General features: G+C 45.4%; 1 protein-coding gene across 1 annotated transcript; it reads left to right on the top strand.

The window, feature by feature from the left end:
* Positions 1–14980: 14980 nt before the first annotated feature.
* On the top strand, positions 14981–19094 carry HTR5A (5-hydroxytryptamine receptor 5A). Its single transcript, XM_048951031.1, has 2 exons — positions 14981–15718; positions 16278–19094. Exons 1-2 carry the CDS (start codon positions 14981–14983, stop codon positions 16608–16610), a joined length of 1071 nt encoding a protein of 356 aa, XP_048806988.1. The 3' UTR covers positions 16611–19094.
* The last annotated feature ends 1707 nt before the right edge of the window (positions 19095–20801 follow it).

Consider the following 20801-nt stretch of genomic DNA (forward strand, 5'->3'; position numbering starts at 1 on the left):
CAATAAGTGTTGCTTGCACATAGGAAAAGCCAACCAATATGACAAGGTTTGTGCAGGCAATTAGGCTTTGCTTACATAAGTGCATTATTTGCTTGCACAAATGAGTATTGATGATTATTATGAAAAATGTATATTCACCTACAGTATCATACTGAAGCATAATTACTTGTGAAAAAAAAGCTACATTTTGATTTTTTTTCTTGCAGTGAATTAAATTCAGAGCTTAAATTAAATTGTGTATTTGTTTTACTCCAGTGAGCAGAAGCTTTCCCCAGGCCTGCGTCAATAATACATACTCACTTGGTACCAGCTGGCTCTTTAGATGTTACTTTCCCAAGAAAATATATCTCCACAAATTACCCTTTTTTTTTTTTTTTTTTTTTTTACAGAATGCTGTTAGTTTCAGTGTATCTGGAAAGGTTTTGAAATGTCATATAGAGCAGGCTTCCAGCCTTATCACCATATACATTTCTTAACATGAATAAGAATCAGGTTTTATATCTAAACCAAAACATACAAAACACACAGAGGGCTCCACTTAAGCTTAAAAAATGCATGTTGCCTCTTTACTTCAGTGGAACTACTTGTAAAGGCAAACAGGATTTATAATTAAAAACTTTGTTTTTAACTGTATTACAACACCTAATCCTAAAAGGCTTATCTGGATCTGATCATTTTATTTTTGATTCTCCTCAAGTTCCAGAGCTGCACTGAGGCTGTGTTGTCACTTGCTTGACAGTTTTCTTTTTTTAATGGAATAGTTACAAAATGTTTTGCAAATGGCAAGTGATAAGGTATGCCTTTACTATTGCAGTGCATGAATGGGTAGGGGAGGAGAGTGCTCTTGTTAACACATGTAACGTAAGGGCGTTTTTAAAATCAGAGGTGAGACAATATTAAAGGATATACATGGCTTTCTGTTGCCTGGCAAGGAGATTATCTGGCATATTAGTCCATGGGGAAAGTTGAATGAGATGTATCATGTCACGTTGCAAAGATAAAAAAAATAACCCTGAGCTGCAGCTGAGTATGCCTTTATCAAAGCATTGCATTGCCAGCAGGGTGGTATGCAATGTAATTGCACCAGTTACACTTGTCTAAAGTCACTCCTGCTCTCAGATCAAAACAAGCTGTGGGAATTTTTGTCTCCCCTCCCACTGTAACACAGCATCACACAACACAGGGCATGCTTGAAGCCTGCAATATCACTTAAGTTGAATTAAACTGCTTCAAAATGTCCCCTGGTCCCAGTCACAGAATCACAGAATCACAGAATGGCCAGGGTTGGAAGGGACCTTAAGGATGATGAATCTCCAACCCCCTGCCACATGCAGGGCCACCAACCTCCACATTTAATGCTAAACCAGGCTGCCCAGGGCCCCATCCAACCTGGCCTTGAACTCCTCCAGGGACGGGGCATCCACAGCCTCTCTGGGCAGCTGTTCCAGCACCTCACCACTCTCTGGGTAAAGAATTTCCCCCTGATGTCTGACCTAAATCTCCCCTCCCTCAACTTAAAACCATTTCCCCTCATCCTAAATGCATCAACCCTTTCAAAGGGTTGATTCCCCTCCTGTTTGTAGGCTCCCTTTAGGTACTGAAAGGCTGCCATGAGGTCACCCCGCAGCCTTCTTTTCTCCAGGCTGAACAAGCCCAGCTCCCTCAGCCTGTCCTCATAGGGGAGGTGCTCCAGTCCCCTGATCATCTTCATGGCTTTCCTCTGGACCCTCTCCAACAGCTCCCTGTCTTTCTTGTACTGCGGGCTCCACACTTGGACACAGTATTCCAGATGGGGCCTCACAAGAGCAGAGTAGAGGGGGACAATCACCTCCCTGTCCCTGCTGGCCACCCCTCTTTTGATGGACCCAAGGATACCATTTGCCCTCCGAGCCGCAAGAGCACACTGTTGACTCATGTTCAGTTTTTCATCTATCAGGACCCCCAGGTCCTTCTCCACAGGGCTGCTTTCAAGGACCGCTCCTTCCAGCCTGTATGGATGCCTGGGATTCCTCCGGCCCAAGTGCAAAACTTTGCACTTTGCCGTGTTGAACCTCATCAGGTTCACCCGGGCCCACCTTTCTAGCCTCTCGAGGTCCCTCTGAATGGCATCCCTTCCTTCAACCGTGTCGACCACACCGCTCAGCTTGGTGTCATCAGCAAACTTGCTGAGGGTGCACTCGATTCCTACATCGATGTCATTGATTTAAATCAATGTTATTTATCAATGTCACTTTAAGTCACTTATTTATGCCTCTGCACTTTTTCTGCATCGTGCTCACACAGAAGTTGCAGTGCCCCAGGGATGGCCCACACTGATGTTGCTGAGAACAGCCTAATAGAAATGGTTGTTTTTTTCAGCAGGTCATTTCCCTGACTCAGTTAGTGCCTCAGCATTGGCACGGTGCAGGCATTAATTCGGGGTTCATGGAGGGGGAGGCAGAGGGCACTAGTCACACAAGCCTGAGAAATTCACACATAGGCTTGGGATCCATGCTAAAACTAATGGAAAGTTAATTCCTGACCTGAATGTTTCCAAGGATGGGACATCACCACTTCTCTGAAGGTGTTCAAGAAACACCGTGTGGAGATGTGGCACTGAGAGACACGGTCAGCGGGCATGGTGCAAGATATTACTCTGTCAACGTCTGTGTCTCAAAGTTTGTTGGGAATACAGATGGACTTGTTCAAGTCCAGACAAGTCCCGAGCAAGGACCTGAAAACCTCTGTCTTAAGGACACAGATGGACAAGGCCAGGGGCAACGAGAGCGAGATGAACTGCAGCTAAATAGCTGTGAAGTGCTCCTTTGTGTGGACCTATCTCAGGATGATGGGCCATCTTAGAGGGTACTCAATGACTCTTGCTCGAGGCCCATCCTGGTCACTTAGGCAGGAGAACAAGGAGGATAAAAGAGGAACTGAAAACCACGAGGGTAGAGGGATTCCTGAAGATTGAGGTGATTCTTGCATGCTGTCGAACTCTCCTGAGCCTGCTGCCTGACCGCTGTTGCTGCTTCAAGAATTGGCTCCTCGCCTTCCTCGTCTACCTGCCTGCTGCCCAAGGCCGGCCACGCTGCTTCTCACCCCGTCCCCCTGCTGCGTCTGCCTGGGACCTTCAAACGCCGTGCAACGGGACACTGCTGGATCCTGCTGGTGACTCTCCCTGCTTTACGCAACTCCTGCTTCTTTTCCATCTTTTCTATCGCCCTCCTTCCCTTCCCCGTCTCCCTGATTAGGTTTGGTAATAAACTGGATGGAACAACATATGAACCGTTGTTTCTTAATCTCACACCGGGTATACAGATATTAAAAGAACCTCATCTCCCTCCTAATAAATTGGAGCGAGACACATGGCGGGGATGGGTTGGTCTAGATGATCTTAGAGGCCTTTTACAAACTTAATGATTCTATGATCATTACTACGATATTTTCTGTGGAGGGAACCTGATTTTCATTACTTCTGTATTTTCAAAAGAAATGAACCAACATTTCTGAAAAATATGTTCTGATGGCCTTCTGGTAGCATTTAGAGTTGAAACAAAACCGTGCATTCACATAATCCTGAGATTGGAAGAAGAGACCAGTAGTTCTTCTCATCAGCTCTTCTGATTAATTAAATTTAATTATATTTTATCCTTAAGTTTTATCAAAAATAGTCCTTGTGTGAACTGAATATCCTGAGTAATTAGTTAAAGTGGAACTTCCCAAAAGAGTATCAAGAGAATCTTGATACAAAGACACTGAGATGAAGAATACACTGCTGTTCTTAGCTGATCAATAATTTTAACATGACCTCATTGCCAGCTTAATTAATTAGAGATTGATATCTAGGACTCTCTGTCTTTTTAGTATGCCAAGTGGAAAACATTAGGAATAACACATGCACTGCTTAGGTCCCCAATTATCTGCCATTCTTCAATACAAAACAAAACAAACAAACAAAAAAATTTAATAATCTCAGCTACTCTGTAATAGCCAGGAACTGGAATCTAAGGAAATGGGTCTCACTGTCAAGACTTCTCCCCGCTGAGCAAGACTTCTCCCCACTGAGCTAAATGCAAATGCAGCCATATTGCTTGGACTCCAGGCCAGCCCTGGCTCTAACTCTCCTTTTCACTTCCAGGAGGCTTTCAGGAAAATAAAGGCTCTTTGAATCCCAAAATGTTTTGGCTATTTGAAAGATATGCTCTATGATATGCTGAAGCTCCCTGAGTGCAAACAAATAGTTCTCTGCACCAAGAAGGCCTCCAATGGATTCATGTCTCAAGGCCCAATTCCTCTGTGAACTGGCAAGGATTAAGTTCACAGCATGGCTCCTTCCATACCTAATGATGTTTGTCACCTCTGGAATATCCCCGATTCCTCTACAGCCCTGACAGATATGGTTAAAACTGCCCAGAAACTGGGGAAAAGGGATAACTGCCATGCTCTGTGCAAGATAACATGATCACATGGAACTCCCCAGGAAGCTACTGTGAGAAGAATCTGCCCTTTTTGATTTTGGCATACCAGAGCCTGAACTCGTTAGGTCTCAAAAAATATTCCTAAAGGACCATCTTTCCCTTTCCTGACATATTCTGGTCAGTGTTGGTCAGTTTAAGTCTATGACACTGCAGCAGACACAGGTTTAATGTTTAAAGAAGCCGCTGCAAACTTCTCAGGGTTTATTTAGAGCTTGCTGAGTTCCCTGTATAAATTAGAGCAGCCTCAGGGACCCAAAACTTGCCAAGTCTGAATTCTCAGTCTTTCAAATGGCAGAAACTGTGACATGAGGCAGAAGGCACCAAAGCTGAAATGATCTTCCTCGGGGTATCAATTACATTCGCTGTTTGCCTTACAGCACATGTAGGTGATTACAGTGCGAAGGCCAGGATACATTTGTTTAATGTATCCTTGAACTCTATTACATTTTCCACTCATCTTGCTAGAGCCTTATCTTCAATTACACTCCTTTCCATATGCCCCAAGCTGTTCTTTGTTACAAGACCGACCTGACCCTGTTGTATCCAAAATGTCAGTGAATTAAATCAAATTTTTATACTTTTCAACGCGAACACTTATCTCACGATGCACATAACAAACAGATAATGAGATCTGCATTTTATTAGACACACTACTGGTGCTTACTGATGTTTAACTATTAGGCTGAACCACTTTGCTGCTCGCAATTACAATTACATTATTTTTCTCTGTGGAAGGATAGCCGTCAGTTGATTTAACTTATTGTAAATGTGTAGTAGTCTTTTCCTTTGCACTGCTTACAGTCCTACTGAGGAATTTGAATAGATTTCTTTTTGCCTACAAGGGAAGGGATTTTTCCATAGTTCATTTCTATGCAGTGTAATCTTTTTGCCTCCTGTACTTCGTGACAGTTTTCCCAAGCTTTGTCTCAGAGTCAAATTCAGAAATCACCTTCTTAGCTCTCAGTATATTCTTAAATCCTGCTTATTTTGTGGGACTAAAGTGCTCGTATGAAATTAAACACCATCTTCAATGAGCACGCGTTCCGAAATAAGTCCATATAAAGAGGGACAGCGGGCATGTTACAATGGCTAACACTTGTCCTGGTTTTGGGTAGGACAGAGTTAATTTTATTCCTAGTAGCTGGTGTGGTGTGGTGCTGTGTTTTGGATTTAGGATGAGACCAATTTTGATTGTGCACCCATATTTAAGTTCTTACTGAGCGGCGCTTACACTGGCTCAAACACTTTCCTGATTCTTGTGCTACCCTTCCAGCAGGGAGCTGGGAGTGCACCTGGAGGGGACAGAACCAGGACAGCTGGCCCAGACTGGCCAAAGGCATGTCCCATGCCATGAGGCGTAATGCTGAGCAATAACACTGCAGAGAGCTGGCCTGGGGGCTGCTCCTGCTTGGAGACTGGCTGGGCATCAGGCAGCGAGTCGTGAGAAACTGTGTTGTATATCGCTTGTTGTCTGTCTTCTTTTATTGTTACTATTATTATTATTATTTTCCATTCTTTTTTCCATCCTATTAAACTGTCTATATCCTAACCTCTGAGTTCTACCATTTTTCCAATTTCCTCCTCCATCCCACTGGAAAGGAAGCAGCGAACGGCTGTCTGGTTCAACTACAACAGTGCTCCACATATGTTATGCTTTGCATGTATGTGCTTATAATTTTGATTCACACCATGCTCACAATGACCAAATGATAAAATCACCAAACTGGGACCTAATCAATGCAAACATTGAGATCCATTACAGGATACACCCTCCCCAGAAGAGCTCTCTCTTGCTTTAGGTGTGGAGTCGTGCTCACAAACAACTCAGTAAATATCAGAGGGTTACATTCCCCTCACTGGTTTGGTGTGGATTCTTCTGTTCTGCTTCGGTACAAAGAAAGGAAGACAGCAATATAAGAAAGCGAATCTAACCCGCTTTACACTAAGCTGACAAGAGCAGAAGCATATCACAGAATCACAGAATCACAGAATGGCCAGGGTTGGTAGGGACCTCAAGGATCATGAATCTCCAACCCCCCTGCCACATGCAGGGCCACCAACCTCCACGTTTAATGCTAAACCAGGCTGCCCAGGGCCCCATATATGTCATAACTTGCTGCATCTCAATTTATAGAGGGTGATTTTTCCTAATAGGCCAACTTAATTGCCTGTGGGATGTGTCTCACAGACTGGTCTTGCTTTTTGTACAGCACAAACTCACCCATGTCTATCCTGATTCTGAAAGGGTGAAGGATAGGGGTCTTGAGATGTTATAAGTGTTACAGAGGATTTAGATGGATAGGATTTATACATTTGAGTTTTATTAACTCATTTTAAAATAATAATTCTCCCCAAAATCAATGGAGGAGATACTGCCAGATGTATGGGTCAGTTAAGGAAATCTATTTCTTCAACTATTTTGCTGATGCTCACAGAAAACAGCTGCAATAAATTTGTAGAATGAATGCTAGACACCTTCATAGCTAACTCTATTCACACAGGCCAAATCCTTGCACTAACGCTCACCTGTCCAGCTGATATTTATCATTCATTGTTTGCAAGAAGCATCTTAATTAATTCCTTGTGGTTCTTCAAAACCCATGATGATCTTCCGTACCACTCGGTATTAATTTGATGCTGTAATGCAATGTTTAATGGGGCATGCCTCTCACTGGGCAGCAGGGATTGTCTAAGGCAAGGACACTGGGATTTATGGATCCTTAGAATCACAGCTGTCATAAAAACAGGAAAGCTGCAAGAAAGCCTTATGGAGATGGAGAACATGACCTGTGGCAGAGACCATTTGTCTTTGTGACTCTTCCCCACTGTGTACCAAGCCATAACTCCACTACAGACAGCCACCAAGACTGGCTGTGCTGCAGAAGGGACAGTGGCACAAGGACAGAGCTCTGGTGGCTGGAGGTCAGCCCAGGAAGGAGGGATGGGGAGCACACGTGTGTGGGCAGCTCTGCGAGGCTGAGGCAGTGCTGGGAGCCAGGGCTGAGCAATTAGAGCCGTTACATGTGAGTGTTGGGCTCTAAAACATCAACATCTTAACTGTTTTTATTTTTTTCCCCGTTTTCTTTTTTCTATTCAATTAGTGGTTGTGATTACAAAATGTCATTTATACCTACATGCCAAGTCAGTTGCTAGTAGTGATGTTTAAAAGCTGACCATGTTAACTATTCTTGTGCTCAATGTGGAACAAAATAAAGGAGAGGCATTAGAGTACAAGTGAAGCAAAGACAGAGAAGTATGTGGAGGAGGAAGGACACCGGCTCTGAAGAGGTATCAGGGCAGATGAAAAGTTCTTTTACAAAACACAGCAAGACTTATTTGTTTCCAAAATAAGGCTCATCTTTTTAAGTAATTTGTGAACCATCTTTTGTGCAGATGGTAACACCTTCTTTAATGAAGACATCCTATGAAGTGTGATTGCACAAGACTCTGAAAGAACTTCATGGCACCAGAATGGAAGATTCGGACTAAATTTGCTTTAAAATTCTGTAGGGAAGTCACATTTTTGGCTCCTTTAGTAGCTGAGATCAGACCCACTGTTGACACCTGCTGAGCAGTAGGTGCTGCAGCTCAGCACCTCTGCAGCACAGAGCAGACCAGCAGACATCCACAACAAAAATATCAGCTATTTTGTAATAAAACACATTGCCATGCAATTAAGAAGGATCTGACAGCATTTTGCTGTCAAAGCAATGAATACTGGCTGTCAAAAGTAATGATGCTGCTGTTAAAAATCCTTGCAAAGAAAAAAAAAATAGAGACACATTTATACAATTGCTTCCATCCTGTGGGTTCGGAGAATTTTACAGCTGTAACAATAAGACACTGCTCATCAGGTGCCTGCTGAAGCAGAAGGAACCAAACTAACATTCGAGGTCCTTTAAAAACTGTGGTCTGCTCAAATAGCTGGAAAGGTTTGCTGTTATTTGCCTGTGATAAGTGTGGTGAAAAATCAGGAGGAGGAAAGCACTCCACAGCTGGAAGGAAGAGGCATGTGAACCTGAGACAGCCATCAGCAATATCCTGAGAAAATCTGAACAACCAATGCTTTCCATGCCGTGTAAGTGAGAAGGATGTGGCTGCTCAGAGGAAAAGGAGAGAAGGCAAAAACCAGTGGCAAATAAATAAATTGGGCTATAAGGTGGAAAAAGAGGAGAGAATCGCCCACTGAATATATTATTTGATGGCTGGCTTTTGTGGTTTCATTTTTGCACACGCAGCTAAGTTGTTAAGGTAACAAAATCAGTCGTGAATGCTAAAGATAATGATGGTTTGGAGATAAGGTATCAAATCAAGGAAGATCTGAGCTTGGCTACATGCTGCCAAGGGGTCAAGTGAAACACAATAGGGAAGAAAGGAGGCATTTAGAAAAAAATAGTTGAAAAAGTGCTGTTCTGGAAACCTATTTGAGTGATTTCTGTTCTTACTGTTGCAAATGAATCTTAAGGTATTTTGTCTCTGGAGTTCTGAAAGAACATTTCCAGGCTATGGATAGATTTACTTACATAAATGTTCAGAAACCCATCTTTCTCAAGGAAGCAGGAAAGTAGCCTGGAAAACAGCACACAACAGGAAAAGCCATGTTCAGGCTAACACTATCACAGCCTTTCTGTAGCTTCACACCTATGCAAATTATCTGCCAAAATGCATAACGCTCAGGATAAACAAATCTCTTCCACAACTTGGCATAAGGAAAAAAGCCTGAACTGCAATGATAATTGAGTTCTAGAGACCCATCCATTCCCTGTCATCGTGCCATCTGTCAGCCTGGCAGAGCCCTGAGAGTTTGCACTGGCAGCTTTGATTGCCAGAGCTCATGTAATAAGTTGGAGTTACCTAGACTTCACACACAGTTTCTTATTATTTTTCTACAGACCTGCTATTCTAGAAGATTGATAGACCCACAGGATACTGTGTGCTCCTAGAAGCATAATATACTTTGACATTCTTAGACTTAAAAAAAAATAATCAGAAATACGGGTAATTTTCAACAGTGATCCGCAACCTGCAGAAAATAACTCTATCAGAGGCAGGAGAGAGGCACAGCTCCCAGGGACTGACCACAGGAACAGAATATTACAGATGCAGGTGTATATACGTGTTAAGTATTTGCTAGCAACAGAGCAACACATGAGAGCTGTGGATGCCTTGTGAGGGCAGCAGCCCCTGAGGCAGGCCCCGAGTTATTGCATCGCTGTCACAACTGCTCACTGCAAAGTACCTTTGACTTAAAGCCAATCTGACACTTAGCAACTCCACGGATTCCCCTGAAATTACACAGATGATTAATGTTGTCCCTGAAGGTACGAAAGGAGGGATAAAATATTTATATTTCATTTATTTACATGGAGTACAACCCTAACGGTGGCAGTGAATGATGCCGGAGCTACCCATAAGAATTTGTGAAGTTCTGCTCCATCTTTGACTATGAATACAGATTATTTTCCTAAGCAAAAGCCAAGGATTAATTATATTAATTATGTGTATTAAAATAGAGGGAAGTTCTTTACAGAGAGAGTGGTGAGGTGCTGGAACAGCTGCCCAGAGAGGCTGTGGATGCCCCGTCCCTGGAGGAGTTCAAGGCCAGGTTGGATGGGGCCCTGGGCAGCCTGGTCTGGTATTGAATGTGGAGGTTGGTGGCCCTGCATGTGGCAGGGGTTAGAGCTTGGTGATCTTTGAGGTCCCTTCTGGCCTAGGCCATTCTATGTTTCTGTGACTATGAATTCCAACAGGAGTTAACGCACACTCGGTAGAAGGTTAGTAAACACTCCTGATGATCAGAACACTTACTGAGAAAAACATGGTATCTTGGATACTGTGTCCATCCTCCCTTCAGGCTACCCATGTAATAGATCGCGAACAAACTCAAGACACATACAAGCAGACTACATGAGATGACTTAGGTGAAGGTGATAGAGGTACACCTGATAGAGGCTGTTCTTTTAACAGTCTTTTCTTGTTCTGCTTTGTTCTTACTGCAAAAATTAAACTTTAGATATGTCACTGAACTCATACAAATGGTGATAATTCCTAAAGGAAGGCTTGCATGACCTAAAATAAATTAAACCTGCCATGAGAGGCTGAATCAGAACAGTTTTCCAGCCATACAAAGAAAAAGACAAAAGGACTTCAATTTACTATTTTCTGCATCAGACTTTTCAGTGTTCTTCCTGAGCATCTGCAGCAGAAAAGCCCAACTGAGCAAAGGGGTCAGGCCCTGGGACACTGGGAATTGGAGCACTGAGGTCCTTCTTCTTCCTGCCCTGAGAAGTACCTCAGGGTACTTCTACAACCCTGAAGTGTCCTGTCAGCTTCTCAGCCTGGAACTGCTCCACTCTGCAGAATGTAACTTCAGCTTACTGGAAGAAAAAGAATGACTTCATATTTCAGTTGCTGTGGCACTTAACCGTTGCAAATGCTTGGGTAAATGTGTTCCCCTAAATATCTCATTCCTAAACAGCTTCAGCAAAAGAGAGAGCTACCCAGAACAACTCTTGGCAATTAAAATAGTAATACAGCCTGCTCTCACTCCCAAAACTGCCTTCCTATCACTACAGGGCACTGAAATCCAAACCAAGCCAGAAGTGGGGCATCACAAGTCTATCACAACACATGCCTGAAGATCTTAGTTTTGGAAAGACTGGAGTGATAATCAGAAGTGTGGATAGGCTGTGAGGGTGTGAGAACAGCCTCACATTTGGGGTATTTTACGTTTTGAAAGTTTTGCCTTTACAGGAAAGGAGTGGGTGGTGTGCTAGTGTGTTCAGAAAGCATGTCTGGGTGTAAAATGAGCAAGCTGGAAATGTGGAACGTTAAATGAAATTTAATTGGTGACTACCTGAGTTTTACAAATTGTGCTGACAGGCTGCACACTTACTGAGCAGCATGGCTGGGAACTGAGCAGAGCTTTCAGTGCTGGTGTATACATGAATTGAGTACACATATTCCTTTAAAGCTCAACCCAGCAGCACCACCTCCCCCATAGCCTTAAGTTCTCCTTTATTCATCAGGTTTGCTCAGGAAAAAAACACCTGTCAGGGTCATTTCCTTTCACTTTTCTGCCTGTTTTGAGTGCAAAGGTTCAAGAGATCCGTGTACAGGTTGACAGTATAAGTCTACTCACCCCATCCCCACAAGAAGGAACTAGCTGGACATTCACATAGCAATAGGCTTTGCAGCACAAATCTTCCAGTACTTGAAAGGAGCTTACAAGCCCGAGGGGAACCAAATTTTGCACAAGTAGATAGCATAAGGTCAAGGGGAATGGACTTAAACTGGAAGAGGGGAGGTTTAGGTTAGGGGTTAGGAAGAAATTCTTCACTCACTGGCACTGTGAGTGAACCAGCACAGGTTGCCCAGAGAAGTTCTGGATGCCCCGTCCCTAGAGGCATTCAAGGCCAGGTTTGATGGGTTTCTGGGCATAGTGGTTGGCAACTCTGCCAAAAGCAGGGAGATTGGAACTAGATGATTTTTCAGGTCCATCCCATCCCAAGCCATTCTGTGATTCTATGATATGGTATCTGGTTACAAACAGCATTTAATGCTCTCTACTGGAGGGAAACCACTAATTCTAATGAACCAGTGTCACTTTTAATTCCCCAGCATCATCTGTGAAGCTGTGACACAATCCTGATTTTGCAGCCTAGATCTTTTTCTCAAGAGTTTCATGGATGAGATTATTCCACAAACACTACCAAATTGCTACAGATCCCAAACCCTCACTCACATTATAAATAACAACATTCTGAGGAAATTAATGTGCTTAAAGCAAACAGCAATTGGTCTTTAATAATAACAACATTCAGTCACTTTCCAGCATCTGGGACGTTAAGCCACGTTACCTAAGGATTACAGAATCAGAGCTGTGGGATCCCCCAGGGTGGGAAGGACCACTGGAGAACACTCAGTCCAACTCCCATTAAAGAATGGCCCTCTTCAAAGTGCAAATGTCCTCCCAGTCTTGTCCAGATGGATTTTGAATATAACCAAGGATGGGGATTTCACTGCCTCTCTGGACTCATTTCAAATCTTGTCCGCTGTCCAGGTGAACATTTGTTTCCTAATTTCTCATTGGAATATCTAATATTTCAACTTGCATCTAATGCATTCTGTCCCATATGTACCTCCAAGAAGAGTTTGCCTCCCCCTTCTCTACACCCTCACATAAAGCAGCTGGAGACAGCACTAAGATTCTTCCCTTTATCTTCTCTTTTTAGAGTGGAAAAACTCAACTGTCCCCCTCCTTATATACCAGAAACCAGTCCACTCATCATTGTGATGACCTTCCATTGGATTTCTTCCAGTTTGTCAGCACTGTTTACAGAGGAAAACCAAACTGGACACAATATTCCAAGAAGTTGGAATGATTACATCCCCTGACCTGTGGGCTACACTCTTCTCCGTAGCACCTTTGCCCAGATGCAGGCTGCTATTTCTCACCCAGGAAGCTACCCAGGTCCTGCTGCAAAGGGCAGCATAGGGTTCTTCCATCCCAAGTGAGGAATTCTGCATTTCTATATAAATTCTATACATACATATATATTTGTATGTATTTGTCTCCAATTTCTATTTTCAATTAATACTCAACCAACTCATTCAACTCCAGAATCTGCTAATACATATTTTTAAAAGTTCAGTAAGTGAGATCATGAAAACATGAATAATTTTGTCATTAGAACATAATGTAGTTTTACTTCTTCAGATTTAATACATTTTAATTTCCATTTCCCTTTAAATGTAATTTTTGTATTTGTTCCTGAAGCAAAGAATAACAACATATTTTCTATAATTTGTGGATAATTCTGTGAATTATGGGCTTCATCTGATTCTCCAGGAAGGACCCACACTACAAAAACCTCTCTGCCAGCAGTTGCTAAGTGTTCTGATCAGTTGAATGATAGTCAAGGACATCTGGCACCTTGCAAACCCGGAATTTTAAATCAGGAGGCTTTTATGAAAGCACACAAACCTCATCTGTCCTCTGAATCGTAAGTACAGAAACTAGCCATTCCAAATTGTCAGTATTCATGTGTACGAAAGACAAAAAAACAATCTCTCCCCCAAGAAGATGGCAGTATACTTCAGAAATCATGTTACAATCCCTAAGGTTACATCCCTTCTAACAACTAAATCAGACCAGCTCCTCTTTCCTGGCTCTGAGGACAAATGTCACAACACAGCATGAATCTGTATGGGCAGATCCCCCTTCCACCAAAACAAGGTGACCGCCTTCAGAACTCTCACTGGACTCGGGGCTTTCCCTGCACTGCATTCCCAACCCCATTTAGGGGCTGTCTGTGAGGCTGCCTTTAAACACACAGCACAGCACGCACAGGGTACACCTCACAGCATCACCTTCATTTGGGTTTTCTCTCCCGACTCTCTGAAAGTGCAGTTCACCAGCAAGTGCCACTGCCCCCATTTCCTAACACTCTTCCCACAGGGCTGTCCTGCCAATGCAGGCAGCAGGTGCTGTGTGTTGGCACCTGCTCATGTCCCAGGCATGTGCCCATGCCCGGTGACAGCAGCTCCTACCTGGAAGCCCTTTGAAGCCCTCAGTGGGGCAGTCCGGAGCAGCAGTGTACCCACGCAGGCACAGCCCTGCCGAGAGCTGCCCAGGCTGGATCCTGCATGGAGCTGGTGCGCAAGAAACCTGCTCGGTGCATCCCTATTCTGCTTTCTGCTCCGAGGCCCAGAATCCCGTTTCTCATCTCAGGCAGGTGAAATGCCCATGCACTAGTCAATAGCAATAGCAAAGGGAGAGATTACCGCTAAGGAAGGGCTCGCCAATTGCTAACAAGTTAGGAAACGCCAGAGCAGAAGTTCTCAAAGAAATAATCCCTCGACACAGACAAGCAGAACGACCAGCTGGTGGTTCATACAGATTATATGAAAGCTGTAACATTGCCATGACATTCCCCAGCAGATTTTCAGAAGGACCTGTGTACAATGCAACACGCACGCTAACTTTCTCCCTTTGCTATCCACCCTACGCCCCACCGCGGGGAACCCCCACCCCCCAGCGGCCCCGGCGGAGACAAAACCGCATCCCGCATCGCGCATCCCGGCTCGGCTACCCGCGCCGCCCGGCTCCGATGGCGAGGCGACACCGGCGCCGTGCCATGACTAAGCACCCGGCCCGGGGCACTCACCTGCCCGCCGCCGGCTCCTTCGCCGCCGCTCCGCGCCCGTCGGCAGCGCCGCCCCGATCAGCTCCGCGCTGCTCCGCGCCGCCCTGATCCGCTCCGCCGGGGGGAGCCGCGGAGCTGCCGCGCCCGCGGAGCCGCCGCTCCGCCGCCGCCGCCGCCGCCGCCGCTGCCGCCGCCGGGGCGGGCGCGGGGCCGGGGGGTTGCCGTCAGCCTGCGGCTGCTGACGCACGGCTGTTCCTCCCGGGGATGAAGACCCCGGCGAAGGGCAGCGCGGAGCGGCGAGGGGCGGCCGGGGGCTCTGCGCGCTCGCGATAGCACCGAGCACCGAAGAGTCCCGGCGCCCAGAGCAGTGGCATGGACCGCCAGCTCAACATCAGCTGCCTCGGCGGTGCGACGCCGGATGCCAGTAACCGGAGTGGGTCATCCGGCGGGCTGGAGGGCGGCAGGGCGCAGCTCTCCGTCTTCAGCGTGCTTGTCCTCACTCTCCTGGCCATGCTGGTGGTGGCCACTTTCCTGTGGAACGGCTTGGTCCTGGCCACCATCTTCCGTGTGCGCACGTTTCATCGGGTGCCCCACAACCTGGTGGCATCCATGGCCATCTCCGACGTGATGGTGGCGGCCCTCGTCATGCCCCTGAGCTTGGTGCACGAATTATCGGGGCGGCGGTGGCGGCTGGGTCGCTCGCTTTGTCAAGTGTGGATCTCCTTTGACGTTCTGTGCTGCACTGCCAGCATCTGGAACGTCACTGCCATCGCCCTCGACCGCTACTGGTCCATCACCCGGCACCTGGAGTACACGCTGCGCACCCGGCGCCGAATCTCCAACATCATGATCGTGCTTATCTGGGCGCTCTCTGCCTTCATCTCCCTGGCCCCGCTGCTCTTTGGCTGGGGAGAGACTTACTCGGAGGACAGTGAGGAATGCCAGGTAAGCCAGGAGCCTTCCTACACCATCTTCTCCACCTTCGGGGCCTTCTACCTGCCCCTCTGTGTGGTGCTGTTTGTCTACTGGAAGATCTACAGGGCGGCCAAGTTTCGCATCGGATCTCGGAAGAGCAACTCCATCACCCCCGTCTCACCAGAAGCCCTGGAGGTAGGTCACCTGGCTTGTATTTTGCTCTAGGGAGCTCTTAGGAGCAACAGGGCTGAGCTGCACCCAGGGTGTGAAGGAATGGGATCCCAACACAGCTGGGAGGATCAGCTGGTGAGCAAATGGAATTTGAGAAGGGTCTGCATTTACCCATGCAAAACCTTCCTGGGTTGTGTCAGTTGATCCTGAGAATGATGATTGTGCACTGTAAAGGTTTCTTAAGGGGAAAGGAGAAGTATTTTAACTGTCCCACCTTCCTTATTAAGAGCTCTTGATGTGTTTGGAGAAAGCAAGACTTGTGTGCATGGCTTGTGGTTGTGTGCCTCTTTTGCTGATCCAATCATAAGCAGGGAAATAATCTTCTTGTGATATGTGAGCAATTCTATGCACACATATGTCCCTATTGGCTCAGGTCACCCACAAGAGGATCACAGCCCCAGCCTCACTCCAACCTGAGCATGACGTAGATGGCTTGCATTTCCCCGTGCCTTGGCTGCATACCCACTGTGCAGGATCAGCCGTCCGAGACACATACAGTGTGACTTGTGTTTGTCTTTGGCAGATAAAGGAAGCTGCCCAGCAGCCACAGATGGTCTTCACTGTCCGGCACGCCACGGTTACGTTCCAGACAGACGGAGACACGTGGAGAGAGCAGAAGGAGAGGAGAGCTGCCCTCATGGTGGGCATCCTCATTGGAGTTTTTGTGCTCTGCTGGATTCCCTTCTTCATCACGGAGCTCATCAGCCCACTCTGCTCCTGCGACATCCCACCCATTTGGAAGAGTATTTTTCTATGGCTAGGCTATTCCAATTCCTTTTTTAATCCCCTCATTTACACTGCTTTCAACAAAAACTACAACAATGCCTTCCGGAACCTATTCTTTAGACAGCACTGAGCAAGAGAAGCTTTCTCTGCCCCACGAGGCTATTGTCAGCTCTCAGTGGAACTTAACAAACTCCCGAGGAAGCTGAGAACCACAAACACTGCAGTGATGCTAAGGATGCTTCCCCATAGTTATGTCCCAGCAATGGTCCCCATTCCTATGCAGTTGCTATTTTTCATGAAGCAGCATGCAAAGGTTTCTCTGGCTAGCAGCAAAGAGTTCTGTCTTCAGTGCCCCACTGCTTTCCTCCTCCCTTCACAGTGATGCTCTCGGGACATTGAGGTGGCAGTGATGGCTTCTGGGAAAGGTTCCCATTTGAAACTCTGGTGTGGCCCACTGCTGGTCTCCTGGAGCATTAATCAGCTTTGTCCCATGTGCAAAGCTGGGAGCCTTCAGTGTCAGGGCAGTTGGTGACTATGGATGAAACTTAATGTTCCTGGCTTGGTTGAACAGACTGTCATAGCTTTCACTGGTAGAGATTGTCAAGTGTTTGTGTTTGAGAGATAATGTCCTCGTTGAAGGGTTAAAAGCAGAATCCCAACCACAATGCCCTTTTTCACATCAACAACAGATCGTGCTGTTTGCTATTCTGTTCCTTGTAGCAGGTTTTTTAAAAAAATATTTATTGTGAAAGCTTAGTGCATGGTATACACTGGAATGAGAAATAATGCATGGGAAATCCACCTGTCTCATTGCCTAACTGATAAGCATCTGCTTCAGACTTTTACTTTCCAAAACCCCAGGCGTTCCTGGGCTGTGAATGTTAAACTGTGTCCGTGTTTGCCATTCTAAATCACAGATGTATTTTGAGCAGATGTGCGGCAGGTTTCCTGTCGTTGCAGGGGATACAAGGTGAGTATTTCAGATTTCCCATCTATGTGGAGCCATGTATTTCTATTTATGAGTGTGATTCAGGTTCACTTGAGTCAAAGCAAAGACCCCATTTAATTTCCACGGGCACTGGACTGCAGACACAAGGCAGTTAATGATGGGCACAGTTTCATTCTGAAAGCAGAACCAACCCATAGATGTGCTCTGCTGTAAGGCCCAGACTTGAATAATTCTTTTACCCCTCGACAGTTATTCTGCCTGGTTGCTCTGTGGCCTCCATGCCTTCCCTTGTTGCCCACACTGTTGTTGGCATTTCACTACTAGAATTAGAATTATGCACTTTGTACGGTGCTGCTGAAAGATTGACAGGCCTCTAGATAAAAAACAGCATTATTTTTAACTATCACTTCTTTAGGGGCAGCCACTGAAATCAGATTGGAACTGGAATGACATGATTTGGTGTCAGATCTTTCAAGAAGAAGAGATGAAAGGGAAAAATGTCTATTAATCATGGGAAAGTTCCCTCGTGATGGATAGGATTAGTTCTTATCCTTAGTGGATCATGAGACATCAGAAGTTAAAATTGTCACTGGTTCTTTAAACCAGTCAAAAATCCTGTTAGAATTGTTAAAAAAAAAATCCCTTTTTCTTTTCACATCTTGAGACAGGTACAAATGGAAGCAGAGCTCAAGGTGCTACCAAGCCTTGCAGCCCTTTCAGGGCCAAACATCCATCAGGAGTGACACAGATGCAGCTGATCTGCCTCCAAGCAAGAGGAGAGATAAGGTGGCCCTTGAGATCCTTTTCAACACTACTTTATAAAAGTCTGATCAAAATACTAGGTAAAACCTTACCCTCACTGAAGGCAGTGGACAACTCAATGAATTCAACTGAATTGGAGTTTTACCCAGTGTCTTATCTTGTAAAACCATAGCTTTAATGTTAATTAATTAAAGAAGATGGGCAGGATGGGAACAATCTTCTAATTCCCTGAAATAGTCCTTGCTCTGCACTAAGCAGGGACCAACCTCCCCACAGCTAGTAAAAGACTATTTCAGTTCTTTATTACATGAGGTAAGGCAGTGATCTCTCTGGTGTATCAAAAATTGTGATAAACTCTTGAGCTGCTATTCTTGTGAAGGTATAAAAGTTACACTGCTTTCTCTGGACAGCTCATCACCAATGCAGACTTAAGGGAACTGAAGTGCTTTTGTTGTGTGAAGGGCTGTTCATCCAGAAATGAGCTGGAAGAGTACTTCCTTATCCAGCCATATTCAGCTGAGGTAGTGGGAGCTACACAGTAGTTTTCAGTAAAGCCTGTAAGCAGAAGATAGACTATTTGCTTTGAACAACACTCCTCCAAAATACAATCCATAGACTTCTAAAACTATCACAGAATCATGAAATTGTTTGAGTTGGAAGTGATCCTTAAAGGCCATGTAATCAAACTGCCTGCAATGAACAGGGACACCTACAGCTCTATCAGATGCTCAGAGCCCTGTCCAGCCTGTCCTTGAATGTCTCCAAGCCGGGGAATCCTCCATATCTCTGGGCACCCTGTGCCAGTGCTTCACGACCCTTATTGTAAAAATCTTCCGTATATCCAATCTAAATCTCTTCTCTATTTGTTTAAAATCATTTCCCCTTGTTCTCTCACCACAGACCCTGCTAAAGGGTCTGTCCCCTTCTTTTTTACAGCTCCCCTTTAGATACAGACAGGCCGCTCTCAGGTCTCCCCAGAGCCTTCTCCAGGCTGCACAGCCCCAGCTCTCTCAGCCTGTCCTCATAGGAGAGGTGTTCCATCCACATCTGCATCCACATCTATGTGACAGCCCACATCCCATACAATCCTTACTGATCTTCTGCAAATAGCAGCTTCCAGCTGGTCCTGAGTCTTGTTCCTCTGGTTCTGCACATAATTAGTGGCTTCATTGTGGGCCAATTCCTACAGCTTGAGGCTTAAGTCCATTGGCTTTTCTTCTAAATACCATTCCTGCAATGTAATGTGATAACACAAGAAAAATATCAGTATTTCAGAGACTGTGCTGAAGATTCACATCAAAACACGTGGCTGTGATCAGGGCATGTGAAGGAGCATAAAGAAACCTTGACTTCTGATCCCAGCTCTGAGGCTTTTCACAAAAAGCTGTTCAGATACATGTGCTGAGCAGGCTCCTGGGGACCCAGACCATGTTTAAAGACATACATAACCCCAGCTTCAAAGGATGTGTCTTGTACCTTCTTGTTCCCATTTATTAAACAGAGTCAGTGGTGTGAAGAGATCTACCTCGCTGAGGGTTTGTGGGGATTAATTAGTAAATGTTTATCATGTACTGGGATGTGGAACACTCTGCTTTGAATGCCAAGCTGCATTAAAAATCGGGCTCCTATTTAATTTCTCAGAAGAACTTTATTACCCATTATTATTGACTTTCCTATGCAATTTTAATGGCTGTATAGTACTTCCAGAAAAGATTTAACTAACCTTCTGCACCTCCGATTAATTCATTTCCCTCTTGGTGCCCTGACAGCTCGACAAACATCTGCATGGAGCTGCTGGATGCAGCAGCCATGCAGTGCTGCGTGCTGCCTGCTCAATGTGCCTCTGGTCAAGGTCCAGGGAGCAGCAGCTCTCCAGGCAGCACGCTGCCCCATTTCTGGGTATTTTAGGGAAAGGACATAAAAGAATTCCATTGAATTAAATAGCAGCTGGCTGAGCACCTTCCTGCTACAATCCTCAATGAAGGCAGGTGACACTAGGATGTGCACCCATCCCACACAGCCAGGTGACTTCACTTTCCATTAACTCACCTGGATTTTTCCTAAAGATTTTTCCTGAGAGCTGCAGCCTTTAAACTGGTGCTGACAGCTCAAACTGGTGAGTTCACGGAAGCAAAGTTGTGGACAATTAAGGAAATGTCAGCTGACAAAGGTAATTAATGGCTATTAGTTCCAGCAGTCACTGCAGTGTGGTGCAACTGACAAAGTGTCAAAGTGATTGTTGTAAAGTAGTGATTTGGGCTACTTTGTGCATGAGGGGCACGTCACCGTATTCCCCTTGTATCCATTACTGTACCCACAGAACAGGTAGCAGACTCACAGGGATCATAACGTGGCTGCCACAGATGCTCCATGTGGAGCACTGGGTTAAAACACCTCTGGCAAGATCTATGTCCCCACTGCAGTACGTCGAACATCACCAACCTGCCAGAATAGGCCTTGGCTTTAAAGGAGGTGGCCAAAGAGCTATTTAAATAGCTGTTATTTTCACTAACACCTGAGTGCAGAGGTTTGGATGAGAGCTGAAGTTGTGCCGGTGCTTTAAAAGGGCAGATGGAGAGAGCCAAGTATTCATGAGGCTAATGCTGTTAC

The sequence above is a fragment of the Lagopus muta genome, chromosome 7, assembly GCF_023343835.1.
Source record: "Lagopus muta isolate bLagMut1 chromosome 7, bLagMut1 primary, whole genome shotgun sequence".
NCBI lineage: Eukaryota > Metazoa > Chordata > Aves > Galliformes > Phasianidae > Lagopus > Lagopus muta.